Source organism: Petaurus breviceps, unplaced genomic scaffold, assembly GCF_028583685.1.
Source record: "Petaurus breviceps papuanus isolate PSGF00001 unplaced genomic scaffold, PetGlider_PUasm1.0 174, whole genome shotgun sequence".
In the NCBI taxonomy this organism is placed as follows: domain Eukaryota; kingdom Metazoa; phylum Chordata; class Mammalia; order Diprotodontia; family Petauridae; genus Petaurus; species Petaurus breviceps.
The window spans coordinates 2938065-2965055 of NW_027185761.1; the positions used below are offsets into that span (position 1 = coordinate 2938065).

At 37.5% G+C, this 26991-nt stretch overlaps 1 protein-coding gene across 3 annotated transcripts in view; it reads right to left on the minus strand.

The window, feature by feature from the left end:
• Window positions 1–26991, minus strand: part of GRB10 (growth factor receptor bound protein 10) — a 282686-nt gene that overhangs the window by 14561 nt on the left and 241134 nt on the right. For all 3 annotated transcript variants that reach the window (XM_069083706.1, XM_069083708.1, XM_069083707.1), the window contains 6 exons: window positions 25176–25332; window positions 14951–15066; window positions 14354–14428; window positions 11331–11468; window positions 10478–10588; window positions 6581–6679 (listed from right to left, as the gene is read on the minus strand). In XM_069083706.1, the coding sequence (XP_068939807.1) occupies window positions 6581–6679; window positions 10478–10588; window positions 11331–11468; window positions 14354–14428; window positions 14951–15066; window positions 25176–25332 (696 nt within the window). The remainder of the gene's footprint in view (window positions 1–6580; window positions 6680–10477; window positions 10589–11330; window positions 11469–14353; window positions 14429–14950; window positions 15067–25175; window positions 25333–26991) is intronic.

Sequence of the window (26991 nt, forward strand, 5' to 3'; positions counted from 1 at the left end):
ATGTTATTTTTATAGCATCTATCCAATTAGTTCTGGTCAGATTCTGATTCTGGTGTGTTAGGTAGGGTAAGTGTTATCAGAAAGGCAGTATGAGGGCTGTAATGGCACCCATGAAATATTAAAAGGCCTAGAAGAAAGCCTCTAGCATGCTGGGCAGACTGTCCCTGGAGAAGCCATAGAAGAACATGGCCAACAGTCGTATAGAATGAGTTGTAGCAAGGCTGCTGTCTGTCAGAGAGCACACACAATGAGTTTATAGATCCCATAGGCCTATCTAATTACAGTGCTATGATACATTTTTGCAGCATTTACAGTTTAAAAAAGCTTCTACATGCATTTTTCTCATTTGATGCTTAAAACAATCCATTAATGTAGTCAGGGAAAGCATTAGTATCCTCATTTAACAGATAAGGAAAAATCGTGAGTTAGAAAGATTAAGTGGCTTACCCAAAGTCATAGAACTAGAAAATGAAGGAGCCTGTCTTCTTTTGACTGTTGGTGGAGTGGCCCCCTACATTGCTTGGGGCTAAAACCATTGTACTAGGGTCTAAAGGGTTTAACTTGGGTCTAGTACTTGACCCAAAAAATGAAATATTAAATATCTTTTGTCAACACAAAACATACACTTGGGACAAATTCATTTTTAAAAAATTCCTAATTCCCTCATGCTTCAAAATTAACACAAAACCAACAAATAACTTTTCAATTCCTTGAATACATTAAGTTGCACAAGCCAGAAAAACTATGATTTACTGTTAATGGGTCTAGAGGATATAAGAATTGTTCAGGTTCAGAAATCCAAGAACTGAGTTAGGAAATATTAAGCAGAGTTTTGACAAATTCGATTAAGTATGATTCCCACTTTTAGACACTGGTGTTCCTAGATTCAAGTAATCATAATTAAGTGGGATCAAAAGATGAATATTTCATTACATTAAGTTCAAGCTCAGTCTTAAACCCAGATGGAAAAAAAGGATGCTCTAAATAAACTTCCTTAAATTCCTAGGGTAAGGCAACTGCAGACTGATGGATTCTTTCTCACTTTTATAAAGGCCAAGAGATGAAAGATACATTCTTATCTCTAAAGGCTAAATTAGGCTAACAGATACATAAATTGACTCCTACCTTCCAAAAGCTTCAGAGATCCTCTTAGATTAACAAATCAAGAGCTAAATGTTATAACAAATGCAAAATGCTTCCCTTAGATTCCTCTATGAAAAATGCTGAGATAATCACAATTAGAGTATAGTTATCTAAGTCAAATCATATAATAAAGTAATCCATTTTTAAAATCTATCAAGATAGGATCAAAACATGATGCCCTTCTGCCCCCTCACTCCTACTTCCCTCATTATCTGACTGCAACCCACCTTTCTATGGAATTAAAAAACATTTGCTAAGTGTTATGATGGGCCCAACACAGTGGATACAGAGAAACATGAAAGCCCCCGCTCCCAAGGAGTTCAGACTCTATTTGGGGGAGACAAAACATGAAGACTTCATGAAAAGCTTGATGGTCTTTAGAGTGGAGAAGCAGGGTGAATGATAACCCCAGGAGTCCAGTCCCATCAATAAGCATTTATTAAGGATCTGCTGGGTGCCAGGCATTGTGTGCTAAGTGCTGTGAGTCCTCAAGATTTGCAACACTGGGTGAGATGACAATGCCCAAGCAGAGTGATAAGGCATACACACAGAAGGCCCAGTGGTCCACTACTGAAGAAACTGTACTTGGTGGGTCCCAGGTCATTTAAGCAAGTACATGACCATGTCTGTAACCAATGACTGTTGGCAGAGGGGAAGTGGTTACAAGTGGAGCAGAGACCTGAGTTATCTGTGGTGGGGATGGAGTTGTTGACATTCACTCAGGAGTGAAAGTCTAGCACTCGAGAGGAACTGGACAAAGGGATGGGGCCAGGGAGAGGGAGGAAGAGGTTCTCTGATGGGGATCTGAGCGAGGCTACAGGAAAGGCTGGAGCAGGGAGACAGGATGTCAGGTTACCTTCTTTCACCTCTATTCCCCTTCACACACGCATATTCTAACTATACCACACAGATGTTACCCCAATTAATACAGGCCTTGTTCCCCATTGGCCTGACAGTCAGATTTCACCATTTATCATCAGTAGAAGATGCAACATCTTCACCAAGCGAAGGCTAAATTTTCTATACATTATCAGTCAACTGTAAATCTGAATCCGAGTTTCATATCTGGAAACTCTGATGATGAGAGGTAAATTAAAAGGTAGCCAGAACTTCACCCTCGATATACCACAAGTATACCTGTACCTTCCTCTTGTACCTATCATTACAAAGTGCCCTGGTTATTTGTGACCAATCTCTCCCCAGCCTCATTATAACCGGGCATTAGCCCTGAGCTTTTGGCTGTGCTGGCAAGTACGACCAAGCTAAAAAGGCTTTGAGTAGGCTTTCCAATGGATGATGTGTTTATTTTATTGTCTCAGGACCAGTGAAGCAATTCATAGATTAAAGAGTATGTATCAGTGAATGGAATAGAGGAGAATAAGCAGTTATATTGCACCTACTGATGTACAAGGTACTGTGCTCAAAGCTTTTATCTCATTTGGGGTTGCAATCTATGTTGGAATAATTAAATTAAATTACAATAATTAAATGAACCTTCTGAAGCACTAAAAAAAATCTATGTATCCTCATTAGACTAGAAGATCCCAGAAGGTCAGGGCTATGGCTTATTTAAACGTTGAATCCCACTGGGCATGGCGGTATGTGTAATCTCTATTACTAAGAGACTAGATCTGGTGGGTCACTTGAGCTTGGGAATTCTGAGCAGCAGCAGGACGGACTTAAGCTGATTCGGGTCTGTATAAGGACGGCACCAGATACAGTGGGCCCCCAGGCTGCCAAAGGAGAGGTCAGGAATGGAGCAAATCAAACCTTCCATGTGGCTTAGCAGTGAGACTGAGCCTGTGAGTGGTCACTGCCCTTCTAGCCTGGGCAAGATATAGAGACGCAGTCTGAAAACCAATGAACAAACAAAAGATAAATGTCGTGTGCCCTGCCATGTAAGCATGGTGCTTGGCTTGGAACACAGCAGATACTTAATGATAAATATATGCTGAATTTAAGTGGATTTTCTGGATCAGCTGCACATTGTAAGAGGGCCGACACAGACTTTGTCTCTATTGCCTGACGATGTTAAATACGTCATCAGAGCACAGGTCATTTGAAGTACACCTGATATATGTATCCTAGCAGTTGCTAATGACTGCTCTAAAGATCAAGAAATTGAATGATCTGGAGATACATTTAAAATAGGGTTACATAGGATTAACATTAAAGCTTAGATTTTGGGGCAGCTAGGTGGCACAGTGAATAGAGCACTGGCCCTGGAGTCAGGAGGACCTGAATTCAAATCAGACCTCTGACACTTAACACAAAACTAGCCGTGTGACCTTGGGCAAGTCACTTAACCCCAACTGCCCTGCCTTCCCCCCTGCCAAAAAAAAGTTTAGATTTTCTTCCATGCTAGTCTTTTGAGGAAAGGAAATAGGAAAATTCGAGCCATATACAGAAGGGGATTTAAAATTAACTTATGATTTAAAAACTCCGATCAATAAAATGGCCAACCACAATTCTTGAGGACCAATGAAGGTTACCCACCTTCTGAGACTTTTTGGGATACAGGCAATGTGGGAATTGTTTTTTTCTGACAACATATATTTATTACAATGGTTTTTCTTTTTCTTTTTAAGCAAGGGAGCTAGAAAGTAAATGCTTAAGAAACAAAAATCATTTTAAAATAGTTTACTTATAAAAATAAAATTTTACTCTAGGATTTTCTAATCTATCTGTGTCTGTCCCTCATTAAGAGAAATATTTTCTCTATGTAAGTTTCTCTTCTATACCTCTACTTCCTACCACTTTGTTTTTTCATCTGGTTAAAATAGCAGAGGCTTCTCTAAGCTATATTTTTATTATCCTTGCTGTCCTGACAATCAGTTAAATTAAAGAACTATGTTTCACCACTGGGTTAAAAAAATGTGAAGAAGCTGTAAGCTCATCAATATTGCTTGGGATAGAGGTGAGAAGAATGCCAGTCAGCATTTATCTGCTCCCACTTCCCCCACTGGATTCATCTGCTTTTTCGTCTCATTTCTCCTGGCTGCCCTAGGCTGTGGGTGTGGGGCTGTCAGATCCTTGATGTATCTCCAACCCTGAAGGGAAATATTAGTGAATGACTGGTTTTGTGCCAGATCCCTGCCTTGGTCCAAAGTCTGTTAAAGTCCAAACCTGAATTTTGAAAGGGAAGGCATTTCTAAATGTCATTCACTTGCCAATCAAATTTCTCTCTGTTTGTTTCTTTCAGAAATATAAGAATTTCACCCTAGGCATCAGGCAGTTATTCAGTAATAGGAGTTATAGGTTCTGGTTTCCTTCACCTCTATTCCTTATTAACTGGGGTACAAATTTAAAAGATCAATAAAGATTTTTGATACATCAGCCCACTAGGATGTCTCAAAATATGCAATTTCTTCCCTGATTTAGAGTGGAGAAAGTATTAAGGGGCAAAGGCCCTTTCAGGAGCTGAAAGGGACTCAAGCCATTATCTGGTCCAATATCCTTATTTCACATATGGGGAAACAAGAATACTGAAAGGGGAAAGATTTACTAAGTATAATGGCTCACAGGATCATGGATTCTGATCTGGAATGGCTCAGAGGTCATTAGGTTAGTAGTTAAGAGTTCTTTCAATTGAACCAAATATAAAAATCATTTTATATTTACTCACATAAAGACAGGGAAAGGGTTTGTTAGAATAGAATAGTTAATTAGGAGAGAAAATTACAGTGTCTCTATAAAACTTCTGTGAGTAGCAACCTTCTCTTCTGATGTATTTTTCTTGGCAAACCTTTAATTTTACCTTAGTTTAATATGGTTTAAAATTGCATTACTTAATTAATATTATAACTTCCTCTACAGTTTTCCTAACAGCTGCACTATAATGCAAAGAGGACCATATCTGGAGTGAGAAGACCCAAATCAAGATCCCAGTTCTGCCAATTACTAGTTGTGTGACATTGGGCAAGTCAATGAGTATCAATTTTCTCATCTGTAAAATGGAGAGAGGTGGAGAGGCACTACTTAAGTCAACAAAGGAGATAAAAATATAAAGGACCCACAAACAGAAAAGCCCTTTATAAATATGAACAGTTTTTATGATTTCCACAAAAGATAAGAGTGGGAGAGTGTGTATAGTGCTGGACCTGGTTTCAAGGGTTTGAAAGCTGTTGTCAATACCTATTAGCTGTGTGATCAAGGACAAGGCATCAGTTTCTTCATCTGTAGAATGAAGATAATACAGTATTTGCTTTCTGTTGTTCTAACACATTTGAGAATGAAAAATCAACTTAAATTTAGTGGACCAAGCCTTTTAATTGCTGTGGAGATACACCTAGGTACTCTCCCTAGAGACTAGGATGTCTCTTGGTACCACTGTAGGAGAATATCAGATGTTGGTCTGACCCAGTCTGCCATGTCTCATAGTTTACATGTCTCTTCAGAAGCCTGACAACCAAGTGTTTCTGTGAGGCTCAATGAAATAATGCATATAAAATGCTTTGGGGACACTGAGGTCCACTATCGATGCCAACTATTATCATTACTAACAAACACTGTTGGTTCTAAGGCCTTATAAGAATGTATTACTTAAGGAAAAAGGACTTGGTCTAGTTTTATTCTTCTCTAAACACAAGCTATCAAATAGTCCCGGACACCTATTTTAATCCCAAATCAATTGTCCTATTTTTGGTCAATCTGCCTCAATATCTTCCCATTATGTTTCTCTTTATCAAATCACCAAATGTCCATTGGAAATGTTGATCCCATTGTCCTGTAACACTCTCAAATTCAACCTGTCCAAAACAGAGCTCATTATCTTCCCTACAAAACCCACTCCCTCCTCTGGCACTTCCCAGGTGCTATCAAGGAAACCACCATCTTTTCAGTCACACCTGCATTCTCCTCAACTTTGGTGTCATCTTTGGGCCTTCAATTCTCCCTCATGCCACCCGTCAAATCAGCTGCCAAATTCTGTCATTTCTAACTCCATACATCTCTTGCTTATGGTCTCCTTTCCTCTGCTTATACAACTACCCTCATCATCTCTTGCCTGGATTACACTAACTTCCTGAGTGGCGTTCCTGCCCTCACATCTACTTTAATCCATCCTCCACACAGCTGCCAAAATGGACTCAAACACGCCTGAGTTTTAGGATGTCAGGCTTCCAAAGAGACGTGTAAACTATGACACTTGAGTCATAGCAGACTGGGTCAGACCAATGGTCTGATGTTGTCGACAGTGGTACCAAGAGACGTCCTAGTTTCTAGGGAGAGGACCTGGTTGTATCTTCACAGCAATAAAAGGCTTGGGTCCACTAAATTTAAGTTAATTTTTCCTTCTTAAATGTGGTAGATGTTAAAATAATGGCTCAACACTGAAGAGGAAAAAAGACTAAGATGGGTGGTGGGCTAGTGCTTACTATGCTGCGTGCACTATGCTAAACACTGCATGTGGCTGGCTGTTAAATGAGAAATACAATACCTTGAGGAGCCTAAAGGCGGTCATCCAACACGTTCTGCTCTGCTCATCTTCAGCACACAGTAACCTCAGCTCTTTCGTCTCATTCCTTACTTTGTTTGGCTACAAGAGAATAAATGAACTTCAGTTAGTCTAACTATGAAAATGAGCAAATGAGGGTATTGTAAAACAATAGCTACAGAAACTAAAAATAATGTATCAGTGCAAATGTAGTAGGAATGAAAAAGCTGCACCATGGCTATACATTCTCTTTAAGGGATCTGGCTGATTATCACTATTGGTAACAAGAGTCAAAATGGAATAAGACAAATTACGGGTGAGATTATACGCTCTAGGATGTGGTCAAGGAAAAACTGGAGGAAGGAGACTGATGCTAAGGGTGAATCAGGTATAGGAGAACCACCTAGGGGTGAACTCTGGAAAGCATGGGTGGGAAATGAGGATAATAAGCAAGGCCTATCATTAAGTAGAAGGTGCAGTCAGGTATCATTGGCCAACGTCATTCTAAATGACAAGTGTCTAACTGCAAGGTTAGGGTAAATAATCTCAGAACAGTATTTATAATAATGATGAATGGTGATTGCTGCAGTGAGCACTGTGTAGATATATTAATTCACTAACATCCTATGAATGAAGAGACAGAATCATAGGATCACTGAATGTCAGTGTTGGAAGGGTCCTGAGAGCCATCTAGTCCAAACTATACCTAAAAAAATTATGTCCTTTCCATAATACATAACCAAGATGCCATTTGTCTTTCTTTGAATTCCTCAAATAGTGGAGAATCCATTGCTTCCCTAAGGTAGCTCATTCAGCTCAGAAGGCTCTAATCATTAGGGAGTATTCCAATGTCAGATTTCGTTTTCTGAATTTCACTGGCAAACCGTAGAAATAATATAGGAGGCACTGGGTTGAGCCTTAAGATACAGTGTTCTATACCACCCCTGTCAACTCCATGTTCATGTAATACAAACTATGACCTCCTGCCTACTGGACATACACAACTACAATTATTTGAAGGTGGCTCCTAAACAAGCAAAAGTCACGTGAGGTCAAGTTCTTGCATTTCACAGTGAATAATGGTTGATATAAGTTACTCCTCAGGAGTATGGTCTTTTCCCTCAGCCAGACACAATTCATAGAACCAAGGGACCTCTAGAGTACAACCCATTCCTGAAAACATTTTCACTTCTAATTATGCCAAGTAACTGTGTAGTCTGTGCTTGAAGACCTCCAATTACGCCCTCCCCCCCTCCCCCCATTGCTTGCTGTGGCACTCAGTCCACTTTGGTATAGCTCTCAAGGTCTGGAATTGTTTTCCAATATCAAGCCCAAATCTGCCTTGGCTCCTACTTATGTTCTCAAACACCTCTTCCACAGAAAAGTCCATCAAGTATTGAAGAGAATCATCTGAATCTCTGCTGTAAGTGAACTTTCAGTCTAATTTCTACCAAAAAAAAAAAAAAAGATCCTTCTATGGTGCGAATTTGAGGCTCAGGCTTGAGAGGCCTATATGTCATACAGGGCTGCTGTCTCCACTGATTTTTATCAAAATAGACCTGCTAATTGAGGAATCTCCATAAGGCTATCTAGGGTTTAATAGTATACCCCTTCTGAGGCCTCAAATCTACTTGGAAAAATAAAGAGTTGGGGCACAGTGAATAGAGCACTGGCCCTGGAGTCAGGAGGACCTGAGTTCAAATTTGGCTTCAGACACTTAATACTTACTAGTCGTGTGACCTTGGGCAAATCACTTAACCCCAACTGCTCTGCCTTCCCCCCTCCAAAAAAAAGAAAAAGAAAGAGTAGTCAATCAACCAAGGGTTTACCTGAACAATATGGAAGAAAAAAAGTGTGTATATGTATATGCATGTACATATGTGTGTATGGATGGACGTTTGTGTGTATGTGCATGTGTGCTATGAACTCAGTGATCTGGGAAATCCTTGTGTGCGATCAGGCAGCAGACACAGAAAAAAAAACCCAAGTCAAAATGGAGCAGGAGGAGGTTCTAATTCAGCTAATATAAAGAAAATGAATGAAGCTGCTGCCCATGGAAGAATAATAAGCTGGCCTTGCGAGCATTGCAGGAGACCATCTAATCTAATGCAACAAGAATTCTGCTCCTGGTGGGACTACATGAACACATACATTTGAGACAGATGAGTTTCCAAAGACCTAGAGTCTAGTACTCTATTTCCTTATTACATTTAATTGTTTCTGTTGAGTCGTTTCAGACTCTTTGTGACCATTTAGGTTTGTGTTTTGTTTTTTTTTGGAGGGGTAAAGATACCAGAATGGTTTGCCATTTCCTTCTGTAGCTCATTTTACAGATGAAGAAACTGAGGCAATCAGGGTGAAGTGACTTGTCCAGGGTCACACAGCTAGTAAAGTGTCTAGGGTCAGATTCGATTTCAGGAAGATGAGTCTTCCTGACTCTAGGCCCAACACTATCCGCCGGATCACCTAGCTGCCCTATTAGACTTAGGATACACATAAGACTTAAAATCAGTTACATACACACAGAGTACACAGCTCCTTTTCCATCGGTTTACTCATGAGCACAGACTAAAATGACACAAAATCTCTTCTAACATATTCAGAAATGACTAAAATTTAATGTCAGGGCCTACAGTACTTGAGCTAGCTTCCAAATAACATTAGAAATAACTTCCACTTCTCACATTTGGATCTTCCAAAGGGAGGGATGCATAGCAACTTTGTTTTGACTGTTTATCATGCTTTAGATAAGACAAGACATATTGTTGGAGTCACGTCAAGACCTACTAGTTAGAGGAGGCCACACATTAGATTTGCCAACATTCTGTTATGATATTTGGACTGTGCTTATTACATAATTTCCAATTCTAACATAAATGTATTTCTGCTTAGAATGTTTGAATACGTTGTGACATCAAACATTCAAAACTGTTAGAGAGATCTTTTTTTCCCCTCCTGTTAGTGCCTACTGTAAATATTGGGCATGCAAGGTTTAATTATCTACTAACTATGTACTTCCTAGATGAGGTTCTTAACTTTTTCTGTCATGGACCCCTTTGGACAATCCGGGGACCCCTTCTCAGAATAATGTTTTTAAATGTATAAAAGAAAATAAACAAGATCACAAAAGGAATGAATTATATTGAAATATAGTCATCAAAATATTTTTTTAAAGTTCATAGATGCAAGATTAAGAAGCCCCATTCAAAATGCTAAATAAAGATTTGAAGGTTGCTAGACATTGATGTGTGTTACTAACCAAACTTATGTGAAGATACCCTTTATTTGAAGTTGAATATTACATGTAATTGAAAGATTAAAAAAAAGAGCCATATTTAAATGAAAGAAAACAGCTCCATTTAAGTAGATATAAGGGCTCTCTCTAAGTTGCATAATATTGGCTAGTCTGCATTGGTGAAGGGAACTTTCTTAGACAAGAATCCTTCAACACAGAAGCCAATAAATGGAAAGAACCTGATTTTTCCTAAAGAAGAAATTTTTTTTTCATTTAGGAACTATATATGCAAGGTCAGTCACATTCAAGACTGAGGACTCTCCTTGGAGGAAGCAACCCTGTTAGGTAATTAGCATGAAATTTATTAACAAGGGAACTGTCCAATATAAGAAGGGATGACTTGTAAATCTAAGTGAAGGAATAAAATAATTTTTACTAGAAACAATACAAAACAAAGCAACTCAAATAAATTGGCTCATATTTGCTTGAACAGTCAAATATTTTTAGTGTTAAATTACATCAAATTTCCAAAGAAATTTAAATATGAAAACCTGCATATTGTCTTCTTCCATTACATACTCATTCTAAAATGCAATCTACTGAAATCTATCAGGGCTTTAAAGGCCAGATAGTTTCTAGATGTATCAACTGTTGAAAAACATTACCTTGATACAAAACCCATAGTCTGTAGGAGCATTATACTGCTTCTTGCCTGCTATTAGAGAAAAGATATTGCTGTCTTCCAGGTCAGCCAATAACTGCAGATGCCTTGGCTCCTACAAAAATTATTGCATTGTTAGAATATTAAACTGACACAAGCATTTCTAAGAGCAAACATTTCCCATTTCTGTCCCAACAGAGGGCAGTATATGCACATTTAAACAACATCTTTGATTCCTTCCAACTTATGGAGAGGGTAGGAAAAATATTATATCTTTAGGAGACACTTTTTAATATGCACTAAAGAAATTTTAAATTTCCCCAGTGTAACGTTTATTTTAGTTCACATTTGATAGCCTCGCCAAAGAAAGTCTCCTCAACTCTGAGCCAACCATTTAGAATACAGAATGAAAATCTAAGAAAGATTCTACTGAGGTAATCTCTCCTATTTAAACAGGGAAGAATCTATCAAATAGGCAGGACAGGAGTGAATTTTATTTAAAGTTCTTGTCATTATTGCTATTAACTAAATAATAATACCTTACACTTATCTGGCACTTTCTGATTGACAAGGAACTCTCACAGGACCATAGATTTAGAGCTAAAAGGTCATTAACTATAACCTCCTTATTTCTAGGCATTTCAAGTGGCTTGCCCAAGACCAGGGAACTAGCAAGGTTAACTGTGCCAGGCTTGATGCCCCCAGACCTTCTCTCATTGTTGTTCTCTAATATATTCTGCTTTCTGGACATTTCCCTTCAAAGCAGCTGAAGACAAAAAGTTTTAAACAAATCAAATTGGACATTCATAATCTGGAATGTGTTAGTATCTGACTGAATGTTTTAGAACGTAATTTACCTTTGAAGTTCCTTTTGTGGAGCAATAAAGTCCTGATCTTCGCAAATACACATATAATTTTTTCCAGGACTTCCTGCCTAGCTCTTTCACGTGTAAAAACCCTTGGATTTCAGGACAACTGCTGGAGTTTAGAAAATTCTGTTGTGGGTAAAATTAAGTAAGAAGATTAGCAGACATTCATGTGAAGTGAATAATTAACAGGAAGGTAAAATCTGGGAAGCTCAACATTCTCCCTGTTACTAACAATATAGAATTAAAATAGCTTAATTTGGCTTTATTTTTCAAATGATCTTATAAAATTTTCTCTACTTGGACAAGAAAAAAGTCTAAATTCACTCTGGATGCTGTATGTTGTACATAAATATATTTTTAGCAAATAATAATGGAAAATAATGTAGAATTTCCACCAAAGTCCTGTTCTGTGTCTTTGCTATGCCACAGAGATGACTCTTGTTTCTAGGAGACCATTAATTATCTATAAGCTATGGCAGAGCCCACCAAAATAAAAAGGACCTGAATACAGGTCCTGTGACGGACTACAGGCCATTTGTCTGAGGACCAACCTAAGTCTGATTCATTAACAAGTTAGCTGCAGGATGGAGAGAATTTTCAACCTTGGCAAACCTCATAGAGAAATTACTGAGTGATAGAGGAGCTGAGGAACAAGCTGGCTTCATTTTTGTCTCTGTATTCCCAGTGGCCAACAAATTAACACACACTTGTTAACTAACTTGGGATCTGTGTTGATGAGAATACACACAATGACCATACTTATAGATTCTTGAGGTACTAAGGAAAATCATTTAGCATGCTGTCCCCACATCCCCTAAGTTTTAAAAACTTTAATATATAATAATCAGAAATATAGAGTTTAGGGGACCCAGAAAAATCTGATGATTGTTCAATTAACCAGTAATCACTATGGGTTCTCAATACTGTGGGCAACACTCAATGAAACCCTGTTTCTATAACCTCTAATTTATGTTCCAAATCTAACTGAAATGTGCTAAATATTATGTTGGTGTTACTTGTCTATTTGATTTTCTGTGATGGATTTTGCTTGTTTCAAATGTCTTGCTGACAATGTCACCATTTCTGTTTCTCCATTCTCTACAAGCAGCTTGCAACTCAACAAGAATGGGAAGGACCTTTTGACTCAAACCACTTAATTATCTCCTTCACAACAGGAAAGATGTGAAGCAGGAATAAAAAAAGCCTATAGAGAGTAGAGATTTTCCTGTCTGAGAAATGATACTGTTCACCAACAACATGTAGTGGGAATCGGGGAGGGGTTTGAATGGGGAAGGCAGATTGATATTAGTTTCTCCTATGTTAGGACTTCACAACGTGCCATAATTATTTAGTATGAGTGTTTAAGTTCTTAGGAAATCAGGCACACCCTGTACAAATACAAGAACAAAGTCAAACTTAATGATTAAAAAAAAAAATTCTTCATGCCACCACTACATTCTATTAGCCATGAGAACTGAGAGCTGGCCACACTTTAAGAAACAAACCAATGGTGTAGGATATTTGGCCATCAGATGACCCAATGAAAGCCCTGATGCTGAAATTTTGCAGACTGTGGAATGGAATACAGTAATCAAAGCAGAAAAATACCTCTGTCCAAAGTCAAAATCTGAAAGGGCCAAACTCTGACTATTGCTCTTTGTACAGCCCCGTAACCTTTGTGAACTGTTTACATCATCCCATTAGCAAATTTGGAAGAGTTACATTTTGAAGACTTTTCATTAACTCCCTCTCCTTCCCCATATTTAACTATATAGGAAAGTGAGAATATGTTTTATTTAAAGGAATAGGGATAAGATTTGTGGTTTCGTTGGCATAAAGAATTCCCTACTGAGGGGACACACTGTGCCAATGCAGATCTCACCACCACTTCTGCAAGCTAAAACCTCAGAAGCTGCAGGGAACACTGTGAAATGATCTGACTTGCCCACGGTCACACAGCCAGTCTCAATGGCTCCACGAACACTACATGTTAGGTTGCCTCTCTTTCAAGATGATAAATAATGATACAGCCATTTCTATACTATGTCATGGCTTAAAAAGAGTTTTCCTTGCACCAAGTCAGTAAGGAAGGCTTTGCAAATGTTAACTCCTTTTTATAGACTGGGAATTCTTAACTTTTATTTATTTATTTTTAGTTTTGCATCACGGATGCCCCTGACCTTCTGGTGAAGCCTACAGATACATTCTCAGAATAATATTTTTAAATGCAAAACTCAATATACGTGGGATTACAAAGGAAACCAGTTATGCTGAAATACAATTATCAAAACAGATGTTTTTAAATACAAGTTCATAGAGGGGTGACTTCCCCAAAATGCCACCCCACAAGGGCTACTAAATTCCTTGTCCAGAGCTTTTTAAAAAAATGGACATAACCTTTTCTGGCAACAGGTTTTTGATGGAGCATTAAAGTTCCTAAAGAATATGTGCCTTCATTAGGATTTGTTACAGTTGACTCATTTCAGTCATGTCTGATAAACTACCAAAAACAGAGCTTTATTTTTGCTAGTTAAAAATCTAGCTTGTCTTATGGATGGGTCCTAAACTTTTTTCACAGAGATTTAAAAAGGATCTGACAAGAAACTAGCTTCTTATTCTTCATCTGACCACTGACCACTTGCTTGGTGAGGGCCTGGGGTCAATGTAAACAGTACGAAAACAAATGCCCATCTGTTTCTGATTGCCTTCCCATTCTGGCCCACTCTTAAGATCAAATGACTTGCAGTTCTTTTCAGAGTCAAAGTAAGTTTATGCTATTTTCTAACTGATCATTTAAGTTAGAAAAATTCTGGGCACATGAAGATTTCCCAAGTGAGCACTTATTTTGGGTTAGCATAAACCAAACTCGGGGATGAGGCAGTGACATGGATGAGGAAGCAGCCACTTGACCGTTTTTCATAATTACACAATTGCAGCTCCTTGGGTTTTTTTTTGCCTCCCCTCCCCCTTTTAATAAACAGCACTTCAGCAAAAGTAGATTTCTACAGTACCTGCAAAAGCTGAGTTTGGGGAATACTGCCATTTGATTGCTGACACCAAGCCACCATCTGTTCTGGGAAGAAATTCTAGGAAAACAGGAACAAAACCAAACATACGAAAAGTTAGTCTTTTCCTCCACTTTAAGGCCATGTCAATCATGTGTGCTGATTATAAACATTTCTGTTCCAAGTGCCTCCACAGATCCTCTGTGCTCCTCCCACACCCAAACCCTGACTTCCTCAAGGTATATTTTATAAGCATACTCAAGTACTATGAAATTCAAATTTTAAAAATTGCTGCATCTAGTCCTGGATTTTCCACGAAGGTCTGACATTCATTCTGTTAAGAATCTCTCATTTTACATCTGGAATAAACATATGTATGGAAGATCTGCATTACAGACCTTCGAATTACATATAATTACATGGTTATAAGGATAATCAAAGCTTCATACATTATAAACTAAACTACAGCAAAAATTTGCACTCATTTGGAAGAGGACTGTGTTATATGCTACTCAAAAATCTCATGTTTTAGGTCACAAAAATCATTATGGCTCCAGAAACAAAGTCTTATTTCCAGGTTCTATAAACACTGCAAGGACTTACCACAGGATTTTTGAAAAACTCATATTTTGCATAATTCTTCCTGAATAAAAATTTACTTTCACCTCCCATTGTACTTTCCACTTGGACCACCAGCTCATGGTCTTCTAAGCACCGTTCTGTAGAGAAAAGGGGTGATTAGTTTTTTTCTTAATCTTATTTACTTGTTTGAAATATCATGAGAAAATGTTTTTATGGCTGAATAAAGCTATGTTTAGTAAGATGACGCACCCCCATTCCTACCCCTATTAATCCAACAACAAAATAACCGACTTTGATATTTGGAAGAAATATCTGCAGAACAAAATTAAAGACTAATCTGAAGGGAGAAGAAAAAGGAAGCACGTCAAGGGAAGAGGATGAAAGAAAGAAAGACTGAAAGATGAAAGAGATTTTAATGCTTTTGGTTAAAGAAGGCATATGAAGAGCATCAAGTAGGATGAGGAAACTCACGAGGGTTGTGGTGGCAGAAATGATGGTAAAACGAAGACCAGATCAATCATTACCCCTTGGAAGAATCATTTCCCTCACACGTTAGAGCACCTGACTTCCCTGACCGTGCACATCTCACTCAGCATATACCAATGTGGAACTTGTTTGGAAATGTCATTTCAACACAAGCTTTGCCCTGGAGGCTGCTGGTATATAAGCCCTTAAAAATATGTAATGTAATGTAATGAAAACAAAATCAGGTTTTAAATTAATCATTACAGGTAGTTTCTTGTTTCAGAAAATTATTTATGGGAAGAATCAGGAACTGCCTAGTAAATGTTGTATTCCCAAACTAAGACAAGTGAATGACTGACTTAAACACGGACATGGATACCTAGAAAAATATAAGCACAAGACAACATTATGGGCCACTGGGAAGAAATGAATGCAGAGGCTTTGTTTGTTGGAATAATGGGTATAACCTGATGTAATGAAGAGTGCTAAGAACTTGATTATTGAAAACATCAAGTAAATGTGAAGCAATGTATTAAAGATACTAAAAGAACACAACTTGTGGCCCTACTATCCATAGGCAGGAAATTAGGTGAAATCTCCTAACTGAGGTGAGTGAGAAAAGGTTCAAAGCACTTCTGAACTAAAGCAATATCAAGTCAGTAGAAACAGCTGTTCCACCTCAAAGACCTCATTCATAGCAACCCCCAAGAACATCTAAGTGGAGCATCTGAGAGTTATCTCCCAAGGGCCAGAAGATCTTTTTTCCTATTTCTGATGCCTGGTTTTCCTTCTAAAGATTTAAAGGGGATCTCTGGCTGAGAAAAGAATTTCCCCCCATGAAGAATTGGAATAGGTCAAAACTGGCATCTGCCCCCCACCCTCAGTTAGCTGATTTCTTCTGGGGCTTGGTCTCGGATTATAGAAAAGTTACTCCTTTGTGTTAACATTTCAGTACTCTGCAAACAGTTAAGTCCCTTGATACATGCTGGCTTTTTGCTATGGAGAGGAATTTCTCCCGACACTAGTGGGCAAAGCTACTGAGAAGTCTAGGATAAAATGAGATATAATATATGCCTAGCATTTTGCAAATCTCAAAGCATTATATAAATGCTAGCTATTATTGTTGTTTTTAATCATTATGATTATTGTTACTGTTATGCTGCTGCTGAAGATAATATGCTGGGACTGATGTGAAAATCATACCAGGTCATCCAACACATGGCACTTATTTATTCTTTCCCCTTGTTTTCTTTCCCTCTAGCAGTAACTTCTTCCCTCTACTAACCCCCCCCCACCCAAAAAAAAAAGAAATGGAAGAAACTAAACAATTAATAAAATATTATATACAATAAAATCATATTGCAATGGAAAAGATCAAGACCAGTGTCAATCCAGAAAGGGTGAATTTTCCAGGACAACACACACACACACACACACACACACACACTATCACACTATCCCACACCCTGAAATGTATTTATTTCCATAATGCAGAAGGATGAAAGCATGCTTGTGTTTTTCTTTTTCCTCTTTATTAATGAATTTAGAATTAGTGAATGTAAGTGGTTTCAAGGCAATGGCCTAGAAGTTATTAGCAAGACTTAGATTCAGGTCCTGTTTCTCACATGTACTACTCTGTGACCTTGGGAAAGTCACCTGACTTCTCAGTTATCCCCATACAGTTACTCTGTGTAAGACTATAAGTTGTAAAGGAGCTACACTGGTGGAGAAAACGTCTATCCTGAGAGCCCTCTGCACTATTAAAATCACGTATCTTGCCTAAAATGTGACTACTTTGTCTACAAAATAGAACATTGAAATAATTTTTTTAAAAAAGCACACATATTATTCAAATCATCTTTCACCACCATTTTCAAAGATGGCATGATGTCAAACCAGGATTTTTCTAACAGGATAGTGAGTGGTCCTTAAAATACAGTTGTGGGCATAAAAAAAAACAAGGAAGTAACATCATGTACCACATAGAGATAAATTCTATTGGTACAGGACCCTTATCGTAAAGTAGCTTTCATCTCTAGATGCAAGGGTCAGCAGTAGAGTGACAGATTATTCATTAACTCAATGGCAGCCAGACCCAATGACAAAATGACATTTAGCTGCAACGCTTGGTCATGTGTGTGAAGAAAACACCCTCCGTCCCCAAACTAGAATTTAGTCAACATACCAAGCCCATCACAGAACAAACAGCTAGATGTCAACATGCATTTAACAGCTGCTCAGGACTTTCCAAGATTGTAATAAATTTTGAATAAAGCAATCATCAAGAGAACATGCCCACCGAAGATAATGATGACATTTGGTTAAGCTATCTTCTTTTTTTAAAGGCTTTGGGGGACAGGATACCTTCTAGATTCGGGTAACTTTCTAGATTTACAAGTTACTTTAAAACTTTTGCGCATGGTGGTACTTTCTTCATCTACTTAGGGCCCAAAACAGAGAGCTATTCCACAAAGTTATTTTCATTCCATTTCCCGTTCAATAAAAATAAAAAGGAATGGAAGTATCCCAAGGAAGAATGCTGGTCTGACATTTTCTTGTTTCACCTTAATTCATCAGGCCTGAGTGGCCAGCCACTTGTATTTTGTGTTTGTATTTTTGTTTAGAAATGTGTAAATCAAATTCAGTCAATAAGCATTTATTAAGCACCTACTATATGCCTTTTTTATTCTTAAGGACCTCACAGTATAATGGGAGAGATAATAAGGAAACAACTACATATAAACATGATATGTAAAGGATAAACTGATGATAATCCACAGAGGGCAGGGGAACTAGAATGAAGGGGATTGGGAAAGGCTTCTGATAGAAGATGGGATTTTAGCTGAGACTTAAAAGAAGCCAGGAGACAAACGGCAAAGTAAGTGCCTTCCTATTCTCACACTTCTCCTCCGCTGTCTGGTTTGTGATTCTCTTATCCATAACCACAACCTGGAGAGAAATTATGCTTCCAACTGTCCATGAAACACTTTATATAGAGAGAGAGGCACACACATCCTTCGTGTATTCAGTGCATCATTTCAGCAGATATTTGAGATACCCTTACCTAACAACTTTCACAGCTAACTATTTAACATAATGTCATTCACACCAGAATGCGCTACAATTAAATCAGTCTTTGATATACTTTCCACTCACATGTTCAGCAGCAGCAGAGCAGACTGGAGCATCTTCCAAACTCCCCTTCCTTAAAACGTGGGTATTCACTAGCCTGTAGTTTTCCTTTTGCCTGCTAAGCTTTGTTCGGTCACCATTCGTCTCAATATATCAAGAGGGTGGACACCACAAGAACTTGGCTACTGACTACTAGAATCTGCCCTTGCAGCTCCAGCACCAAACTCTGCTCTGACGCAAAGCAGGAGGTTCACATATGTTAAGTGACTGGTTAAGTACTGATTAAAGTGATTTTCTTTTAAATGTGTATTGCTTCTTTCCCTATATGATCTCTGATCTTCTTACCAGCCCAGGGAGACTGGGTGTCACAATTAAATACTTTCCCTCTGTTGTCATATACTATCAGAAAGTTTGTAAAGCACTTTCCATATATTATCTCATTTGATTTTCACAACTTAGGAAAAAAGGGCTATTATTCCCATTTTAGAGAGAAGGAAACAGATTTGGAGATAGTGAATTTAAGTGGTTTTAAGGCAAGGGTCTTGAAGTGAACAAGATTTGGATTTCTCACATGTACTACTTTGTGACTTTCCTGGGAAAGTTACTTGACTTCTCAGTCACCCCCAGACAACTCTGTGTAAGACCATAGGTTGCAAAGGAGCTACATCAGTAGAGAAAATATATACCCTGAGAACCCTCTGCACCATTAAAATCATGTATCAGGCCTAAAGTATGATTAATTTGTCAACAAAACACAAGACTGGAGTAATTTTTTTTGAAAGCACATGTTATTCAAATCATCTTTTTACCACCATTTTCAAAGACACTCAGCAGCATGATGTCAAACCAGGATTTTTCTAACAGGATAGCGAGTGGTCTTAAAATATAGTTGTGGGCATTTAAAAAAAGGAAGTTGTGTCATGCACCACACAGAGATAAATTCTATAGCTACAGGACTCATCATAAATTAACTTTCATCTCTAGATGCAAGGGTCCTTAATGAGGGGAAATGACTTGCCCAGGGTCACAGAGCTACCAAATGACTTAAGGTAGAATTTGAACATATATCTTCCTGCTTCCAAGTCTGGCACTCTACCCACTATAATGTGATGCCTTCATGAGAACACTGAAGTTTAGAGAAATCAAGTGACTTGCCTATGGTTTATACAACCAATAAATGCCAGAGGCAGGATCAGGAGTCTCCTGACTCCAAGTCAAGCAAGCATTCTTTCTAACTAAACACTGTCTCTACTGTTGGCTATAAATAAAAAGGTTCCTAAATTATATTGAGATAATTAAAGCTAAATGGTCATAGTTTATTTATGGAACACACAAGGTCGTTGAAAAGAATAATACATGTGCTATTTACACATAGGCACCTCAAGGTCCAAAGGTATGGATATGATGAATTAATTTTCAAGAGGGTTTGCATGTTTCCCCAAATAAGTTAAACAGACTGGTACCCTAACAAGCATTTGGTATGGATTTTTCAAAATGTATTAAATAAATGGCTCCAGGCAAACCAAAAGAAGGGATTAGTATTGACACTTTGAAACGACTCTACAAACTATGTAACCTTTTCTGACTGGCCACTTAGGCACTGGGGAAAAGGTGGTAGAAAAAAGGTCCCGAGGCAAGAGATTCTACCATCCTGAATGACAGCAGGGTTATCATCCCTTTCACCTCCCCAGAAGTCAGTGCAATACTGACTGCTGCCAATAATCCATTACCAGCATCCACAGCTGAGGACTGTAAGATGCTTCAGTCACTCACACATATGCCATGTTCCTGATCAGAGTTAAAAGAAAGTCATTCACATCAAGTAATTGCTATCTTGGGAACTACCCCCGCCTTTTCTAAATCCATCATTCATTTTTTTTAATGTGAAGTGTCTAATATTTTTAAAGAATATATATATTTAAGCTGGAAAAAATGACTGAGAGAGCAATACTTCAGGAGGCTAGATTTCTGAGTGTACATAGTCAGATAATTGCTTTCAAAATTATGTCCAGCACACCCAGAAATAACTGGCCGTGTAACCTTGAGCAAGTTACTTAACCCCGATTGCTTAAAAAAAAAAAAAATTATGTCCAGGCAACAGAATGATTGTACACAGAACAACTGGAGTTTTGTGTACTATCTATGATGCATGTTAACACGCTGCATGAATACGTGTTCAAGAAGTCTAATTTTTAATATTAAACTAGGAAAAATATAATTGAAAAGGTAAGATTTGATTGGGAACAAATTTCAAGAAATTAAGAAGGAAAAAATCTCTGTACAAAGATGTTCATAGCTGCTTATTCCATTATTAAATATTCCATTATTAAAATAATGGAAACAACAGAAATGACCAAGGGTTGGAGAATGACTGGACAACTGTGACATATTAAAGAAAGGAGTACTATATCACCATTATGAATACCAAATTGGAAGGAGGATTTTAAAAAATAATGAAAAAAGTGTAAGCATGTAGGTATATATGTATGTACTGACTGCAATGTTTTAAAGAAAATATCCTGCTACTCATTACATCAATGCAAAATCATTCTCATATGAGGGCAAACTGGCATTGTGAACAGAATGCTAGGCTTGGGAGTGAGAAGACCAAGGCTGAAATCCTACTTCAGATACTTGCTAATTATGTGACCCTGGGCAAGTCACTTTACCTCAACCCCATTCTTCAGCTGTAAAAATGAAGAGGTTAGACCATATAGTCTTTATGGTCCTTTCTAGTCTTAAATCTACCTACATGAGCTTGGTTATTAAAAGCAAGGTGCATTTGCCTCAATGCAACTAAACTTTCTTCTTAACATTCAGTTCTGGGCTCAGTTCACTATCTATTCACTGATTTGTATTTCTTCTATTGATACTTATTCTTACACACACACACACACATACACACAAATATATATATATATACAAAAATATAGACATATACACATAATAGAAGCACAAATATATTTTTATAAAAGAAGCGTGTGTGTTCTATTATGCGTGTGTATTTTTGTCTATATATACATACAAATATATATATAAATACAAAAATATAGACAAAAATGCACATACACATAATAGAAGCATACACATTTTTATAAAAGATGCGTGTGTGTTCTTCTATCATGTATGTATTTTTTGTCTCCCCCATCAGAAGCAAAGCTCCTTGAGAATAGGGATTATTTTCTTTTTTGCATTTTTATCTCTAGTGTCTGGCACACAGCAGACAGTTAATAAGTGCTTATTGATTATGGAAAAATCACTTAGTGAATTATGTATTAAATGGAGATCCTGCTTGTACTACTTATTAAGAAAGTACTTTGAAGTAGAATGTAAGTGTGTTATGCAATCAAAAAAAATATTTAGAGGGTCATAAATTGCCATATGTATGCCAAAATATAGTTTTCATTGTATGTGTGATTAATATTCAGTGGGTTTTATTTTATATAAAATCAAGTCTATGAAATTATTTTTAATGAATCATTATATACTTTAATTCAAAACAGATTATTTAAAGGTATGTATGGTATAGCTTTATCTTCATTAACATGAAGATTGAAAAATTAAAATAAATTTAAGTCCACTAGGTCTTTCCTAGAACACTATTCATTAAAGAGGAGAGTTCAGCATGACAGATCTCTCTTAGGTCCCATTCAAAAGGACTTAGTGCTGGAACACTGAAAGGACTTTTTTATAAGTCACTAAATCCTAAGGGAACGTTGGAGCAAGAGTTCAATGAAAGAATGTTTTAAATTGGTGGACTCTTACTTAGAATCATGAACTTCAGGCAGAATAACATTTCTTACTAAATGTCATTTTTATATTAGTTACTTCAAACAAACAAATAAACAAAAGAATGGCTGGAGCTTAGACAAGCAAAAGAATAGACATAAGAACTATGCTGACTTGAATGAAAGAAGATGTTTACTGATATTTCTGTGCTTTCCTCCGAATGTTAACCCTGTTTCATACTGAAATTGGTAGCTTCTTCAAGGAAACATCGAGAATGTGCAAAATGGGCTTTAAAAAAACCCCACTGGGAAAATGGACCAGTGGTTGTTCTTTGTGAGTAAAGCTACAGAGATGAGAATTGGAGGAAAGAACACGATAAAGAATGTTCTTGAGATTTCTTTGTAAATCCATTATATGAGATGCCTAAATATGTACAAGTCTACTAAAGAATCTAAAAATTGGCTCCAAAGCTCTACCCTTCCATCTTTTTTTCTTTGGATTTTATTTATGAACTGATCATTACACCCTATAAAGTCTATAAGCTCACTCACTCTACTCTTTTGTGTTATATTGTGAGTAAGAAGAAATGTGGAACAGTCTTAGCTCGTTCTGTTTAGCAGCAATGTAACTGAGGTATGGCAGTAGAAGTAGGATGGTATGCATATGTGTGTATGCATACGGACGTGTTTAACTCCCCCTCCTTAACATGAATACCTTCGGAATAAAATGAATGTAATAAAGATTCTTTTCTCTTATTCCAAGATACATGAATACTTATGCTAAGTTATTTCCAAAGTTATACTATATGGTGCATCTAGTAAAATTACTGCATTATAATTTAGATTGTACGAAGATATTTTTGGAGCGAAAAAAAAATTAAAAAGTAAACAGCATCCTTAGGTCAGCCCTAATTTCCTTTTGTTCAACAATTTTGCCACCATTATATTTACTTATTTTATACACAGACAGACATAGCATATATATGTTGAAAATATACATATATTCATATACATGTGCAAACTCTAGAAAATCTTCAGGAAAACCAGTTTCACAGAATATTATTACTTACTCTAAAATATGGGTGTAGATTTAAGATTTTAAACAGAATTTCAAGAGCATTGTTCAATATAGTCTGGTTCCAATTCATAGAATTTAAGATTTGATGTTGTATATATATTGTGTGTATATATATGTATGTATCTAAGTATGTGTGTGTGTATGTGTGTGTGTGTGTATATATGTTTATTTTGCCCCTTTCCCACCATTGTCAATTTCCAAAGTATTTGGGTACCAAGAGAAGCTTTTGATTGCCTTGTCAGCACACTGGCTCTATTCATTCAGAGATGTCACAAACTGGAGTTTGACAGCACAATTAGTCTCCATGGAAGCTATTGTGATGTCACAATCATTGAATTGTGGCATCACTGAATGAATCTGGCAGAAGAAGGATGTTAGTCACAAAGGAGAAAGCTTCTGTTTACATACAAATACCCTGGTAATCAGTAGTGATGGGAAAAAATACAGAAAGAATTCCTGATTCCATAATTTATCCATTTAAAAGCATTATTCATTTGGAGATTTCACCTGAATTAAAACACATTTCTTTAAAAAATTAATACTGATTTCTGGGCAGCAAATATTACTATACCATGTCACTGGAAAAGACCAGAGTTTAAGTTAATTGTACATCATGGATTTAAAGACATAAATTCAGTGCATTTAAAAGGATTCATGAGAAAAACTTTTGAATTTTGGCATTTAATTTTTTAAAAAATGTTAGAAGACAAACTCCTTTGCAGAGGAAGAAATTATGGTTGAAATAGTTATTTGTAACTTTCACTTCCTTTACATATTACCTTATAATAAAAATTTAGGATAAAAATAATCAATTATAGATTTTAAAAATTGTTTGAAAATTACTTTTCTAGATTATAATTACAACTAAGCAATTACCTTTTGGCTTATTGTGTATTAGTCTTTATATACCACCTCATCAGAGAGCTTACTTTAAGCCCTCTAAATATTACAAGACATTTTAAAGCATTATAAAATATTTTAAAATATTATGCTTCTTAAAATAATGGCCTACATAAAATATAAATAACTTATATGTATAAGCATATGTGTTTGGATATATCCCTCACAACCAATACATACATATATATATATATATACACACACATATGTGTACCTATACATACACACAAATACATATATATACACACAGCCATATAGGAATATGTATGTATATATAGGAGTATGTATGGATTATTAACTATCTCTGAACTACTGCTTAAGAACTAGGTCTTTATGAAATTGATTCATAATGTTCTCCAATTCCCAGTGGCTCTCCACTTGCTTGCTTGCCCGTTGTAACCATGGCACTCTAATTTCAATTAGACGGCCGATCTGAAGCCCTGAGAATAGTAACCACGGCTGGTCCCCTGAGCTGGTTCCAGGCTATGACTTTCCCAAGTCACAGTTCAGTCTGCTCCCCTCCCCCACCCAGAAGGAGAATCCCATCCCAGAGGTAGGCAAGGCAGTTTCTTTTCTTCTCTTCCCAGCTGGTAAGAAAATGAGCTGAGTGGAATCACAGGCCAGAACTCTTTGGTGACCAAGCTTAATTCGCCTAAGCTCTTTCTCTGTCATTGCCTCAACTAACACATAGCAAGATTACAGAGTAGCCAAGTGAAGGATGGTGTGGAAGGTGGAAGCATGAAAAAGCAATGAACCAAATAAAAAATCATGAACAGTAAGGTGTTTAGGGCAAAATATAGAATTCATGGTAATTCCGTAACGGGAAGAAATATTTCTATAGGATTCCTATATCTGATTTGGTAAAGCAATATTCATTTCATCACACATTGAATATTCACAGGAGCCATTCAGAGAAACATCGAGAGCCTGGACCGTTCCCTACCTAATCCTAGATGAAGGTGATGCTCCACTAGGGTCCAACTGTTGTCATCCACACAATGACTTTTGTAAACGAGCAGCTGGCAGAGGTCCCTGGCTGTCATGTCAGCTAGAATCTCCACCACTTTGCTTGTTCCATCTTCACTAAAGACTTTAACATCCTGCAACATATAAAGAATACACTTACAGATCAACAGCTCCATGGATTAAAAATAGGAAAAGCATACAACTCTTGGCATCCTGGCACCCAGCACAAGTGAACAAGTATAATTTGCTTGAAGACTTTCTTCTCCCCAGCTCACCCTCCACCACCCTCTTCCCCCCATTTCTCCCACCATAGACAGGACAAAAACATGTAGGATGACAATGTCATTTATCATCCAAACCCCCACAGGATGCTTCACATGGCATAGAGCATGGCTGGAACAGTACCTAATACGCTGCTTTCTGAAACATCTAGAAAGGCACAAAATTAAGAAAGAAACAGTGTCTGGCCTTGGGTACCGGCAATGTGATTGTTAAAGCTAATGGCAAAACTAAACATGATAGCTTCCTTCTCCCAATAAAAACTTTTCATTCATACACCTGGCCTGTATTTCCAGTTGTCGGTCCATCACATTTCTCTTGATTTCTCACATTCTCTTGGTCTCAGGCAGAGGGGGTGATAAAGCAGTATCTATTACTGCATATTTTTTAATAGGGAAAAGAGGGGAGCACATGAGCTACACACATCCTTCCATCCCAACCCCTCCCCTTTATAAAATTACAAAGAAGCCTCATTTTCCCTTGAACTGTTAAAATGTGCTAAATACCTGAAACACTGGCAAAGTAAATTTTAAAGGGTCAAAATGTGTTTCCACTGATTTTAAAGACATCATGTGCGAGCAAGAAATGCTTTTGTAGATAGATGCAACCTTTAGGGTAATCTGAGATGGAAAAAAAAATCTTACCTCAACAGCATGCAAAAGACAGCAGTCAGAAGAACAAGATGGCATTTTAAAATATAGACTGCCTCTTGAAAGAGTTTTTTTTTTCTCTGTCTCTTCCAACTGGCAGGCTAAGCTGCAGCCCCCCCCCAGGGTGTTTTGCTGGGTCAGTAGAATACTGTACTCTACCTGTCCCGTAGCCCCTCCTAGCCCCTCCTGAGGGTACTCTTTCTGGGTTTACAGGGAAACCCTCCCAGCGGCTCCACTCAAAGGGTTACACACATACAATCTTTTAGGTAGTGAATCAAACCACACTCTACAGACCAATCACATCCTTCCTTAGAACTGATGTAATCATTTCCCCACACACTATCAGACCTCCAATTTACTCCCCCCACTCCCAGTAATAACAATTATTATTTTTTTAAAACCAACAAACAAGGAAATGTTTGTTTTATGACCACCCACTGCATGATAAGTGTACTGTAACATTAGAAAGTTCAAAGAAATCATAAATTTCTGAGCCAAAAGCATGTGTGTTCTCTGAATTTGGATTTGTTTGCCAAATCTCTTTATAATCCTTTAGCTCTGAAGTCGACAGCATCCACAGGCATGCAACTGAAGCACTTGAACTTTCAATCAAACCTGTTTCTATGACCTCGTCCCAAGAAGCTGCCACCACCACACCTCCCCTTACTCTCCCTTCAGTCTTACTGCTTTGCCCAAGAGCAGACACTTTGTTTTAACTTTTATTTCAAGTGAAATTGATCTGGCAAGGGGAACAAAAGGTAAAATATCATTAACTCCCTTCCAAGTCACATAAAAAGAAGTAAGGAAAGAAGGGAGGGAGAGAGGGAGGGAGAGAGGGATGGAGGAAGGAAGGAAGGAAGGAAG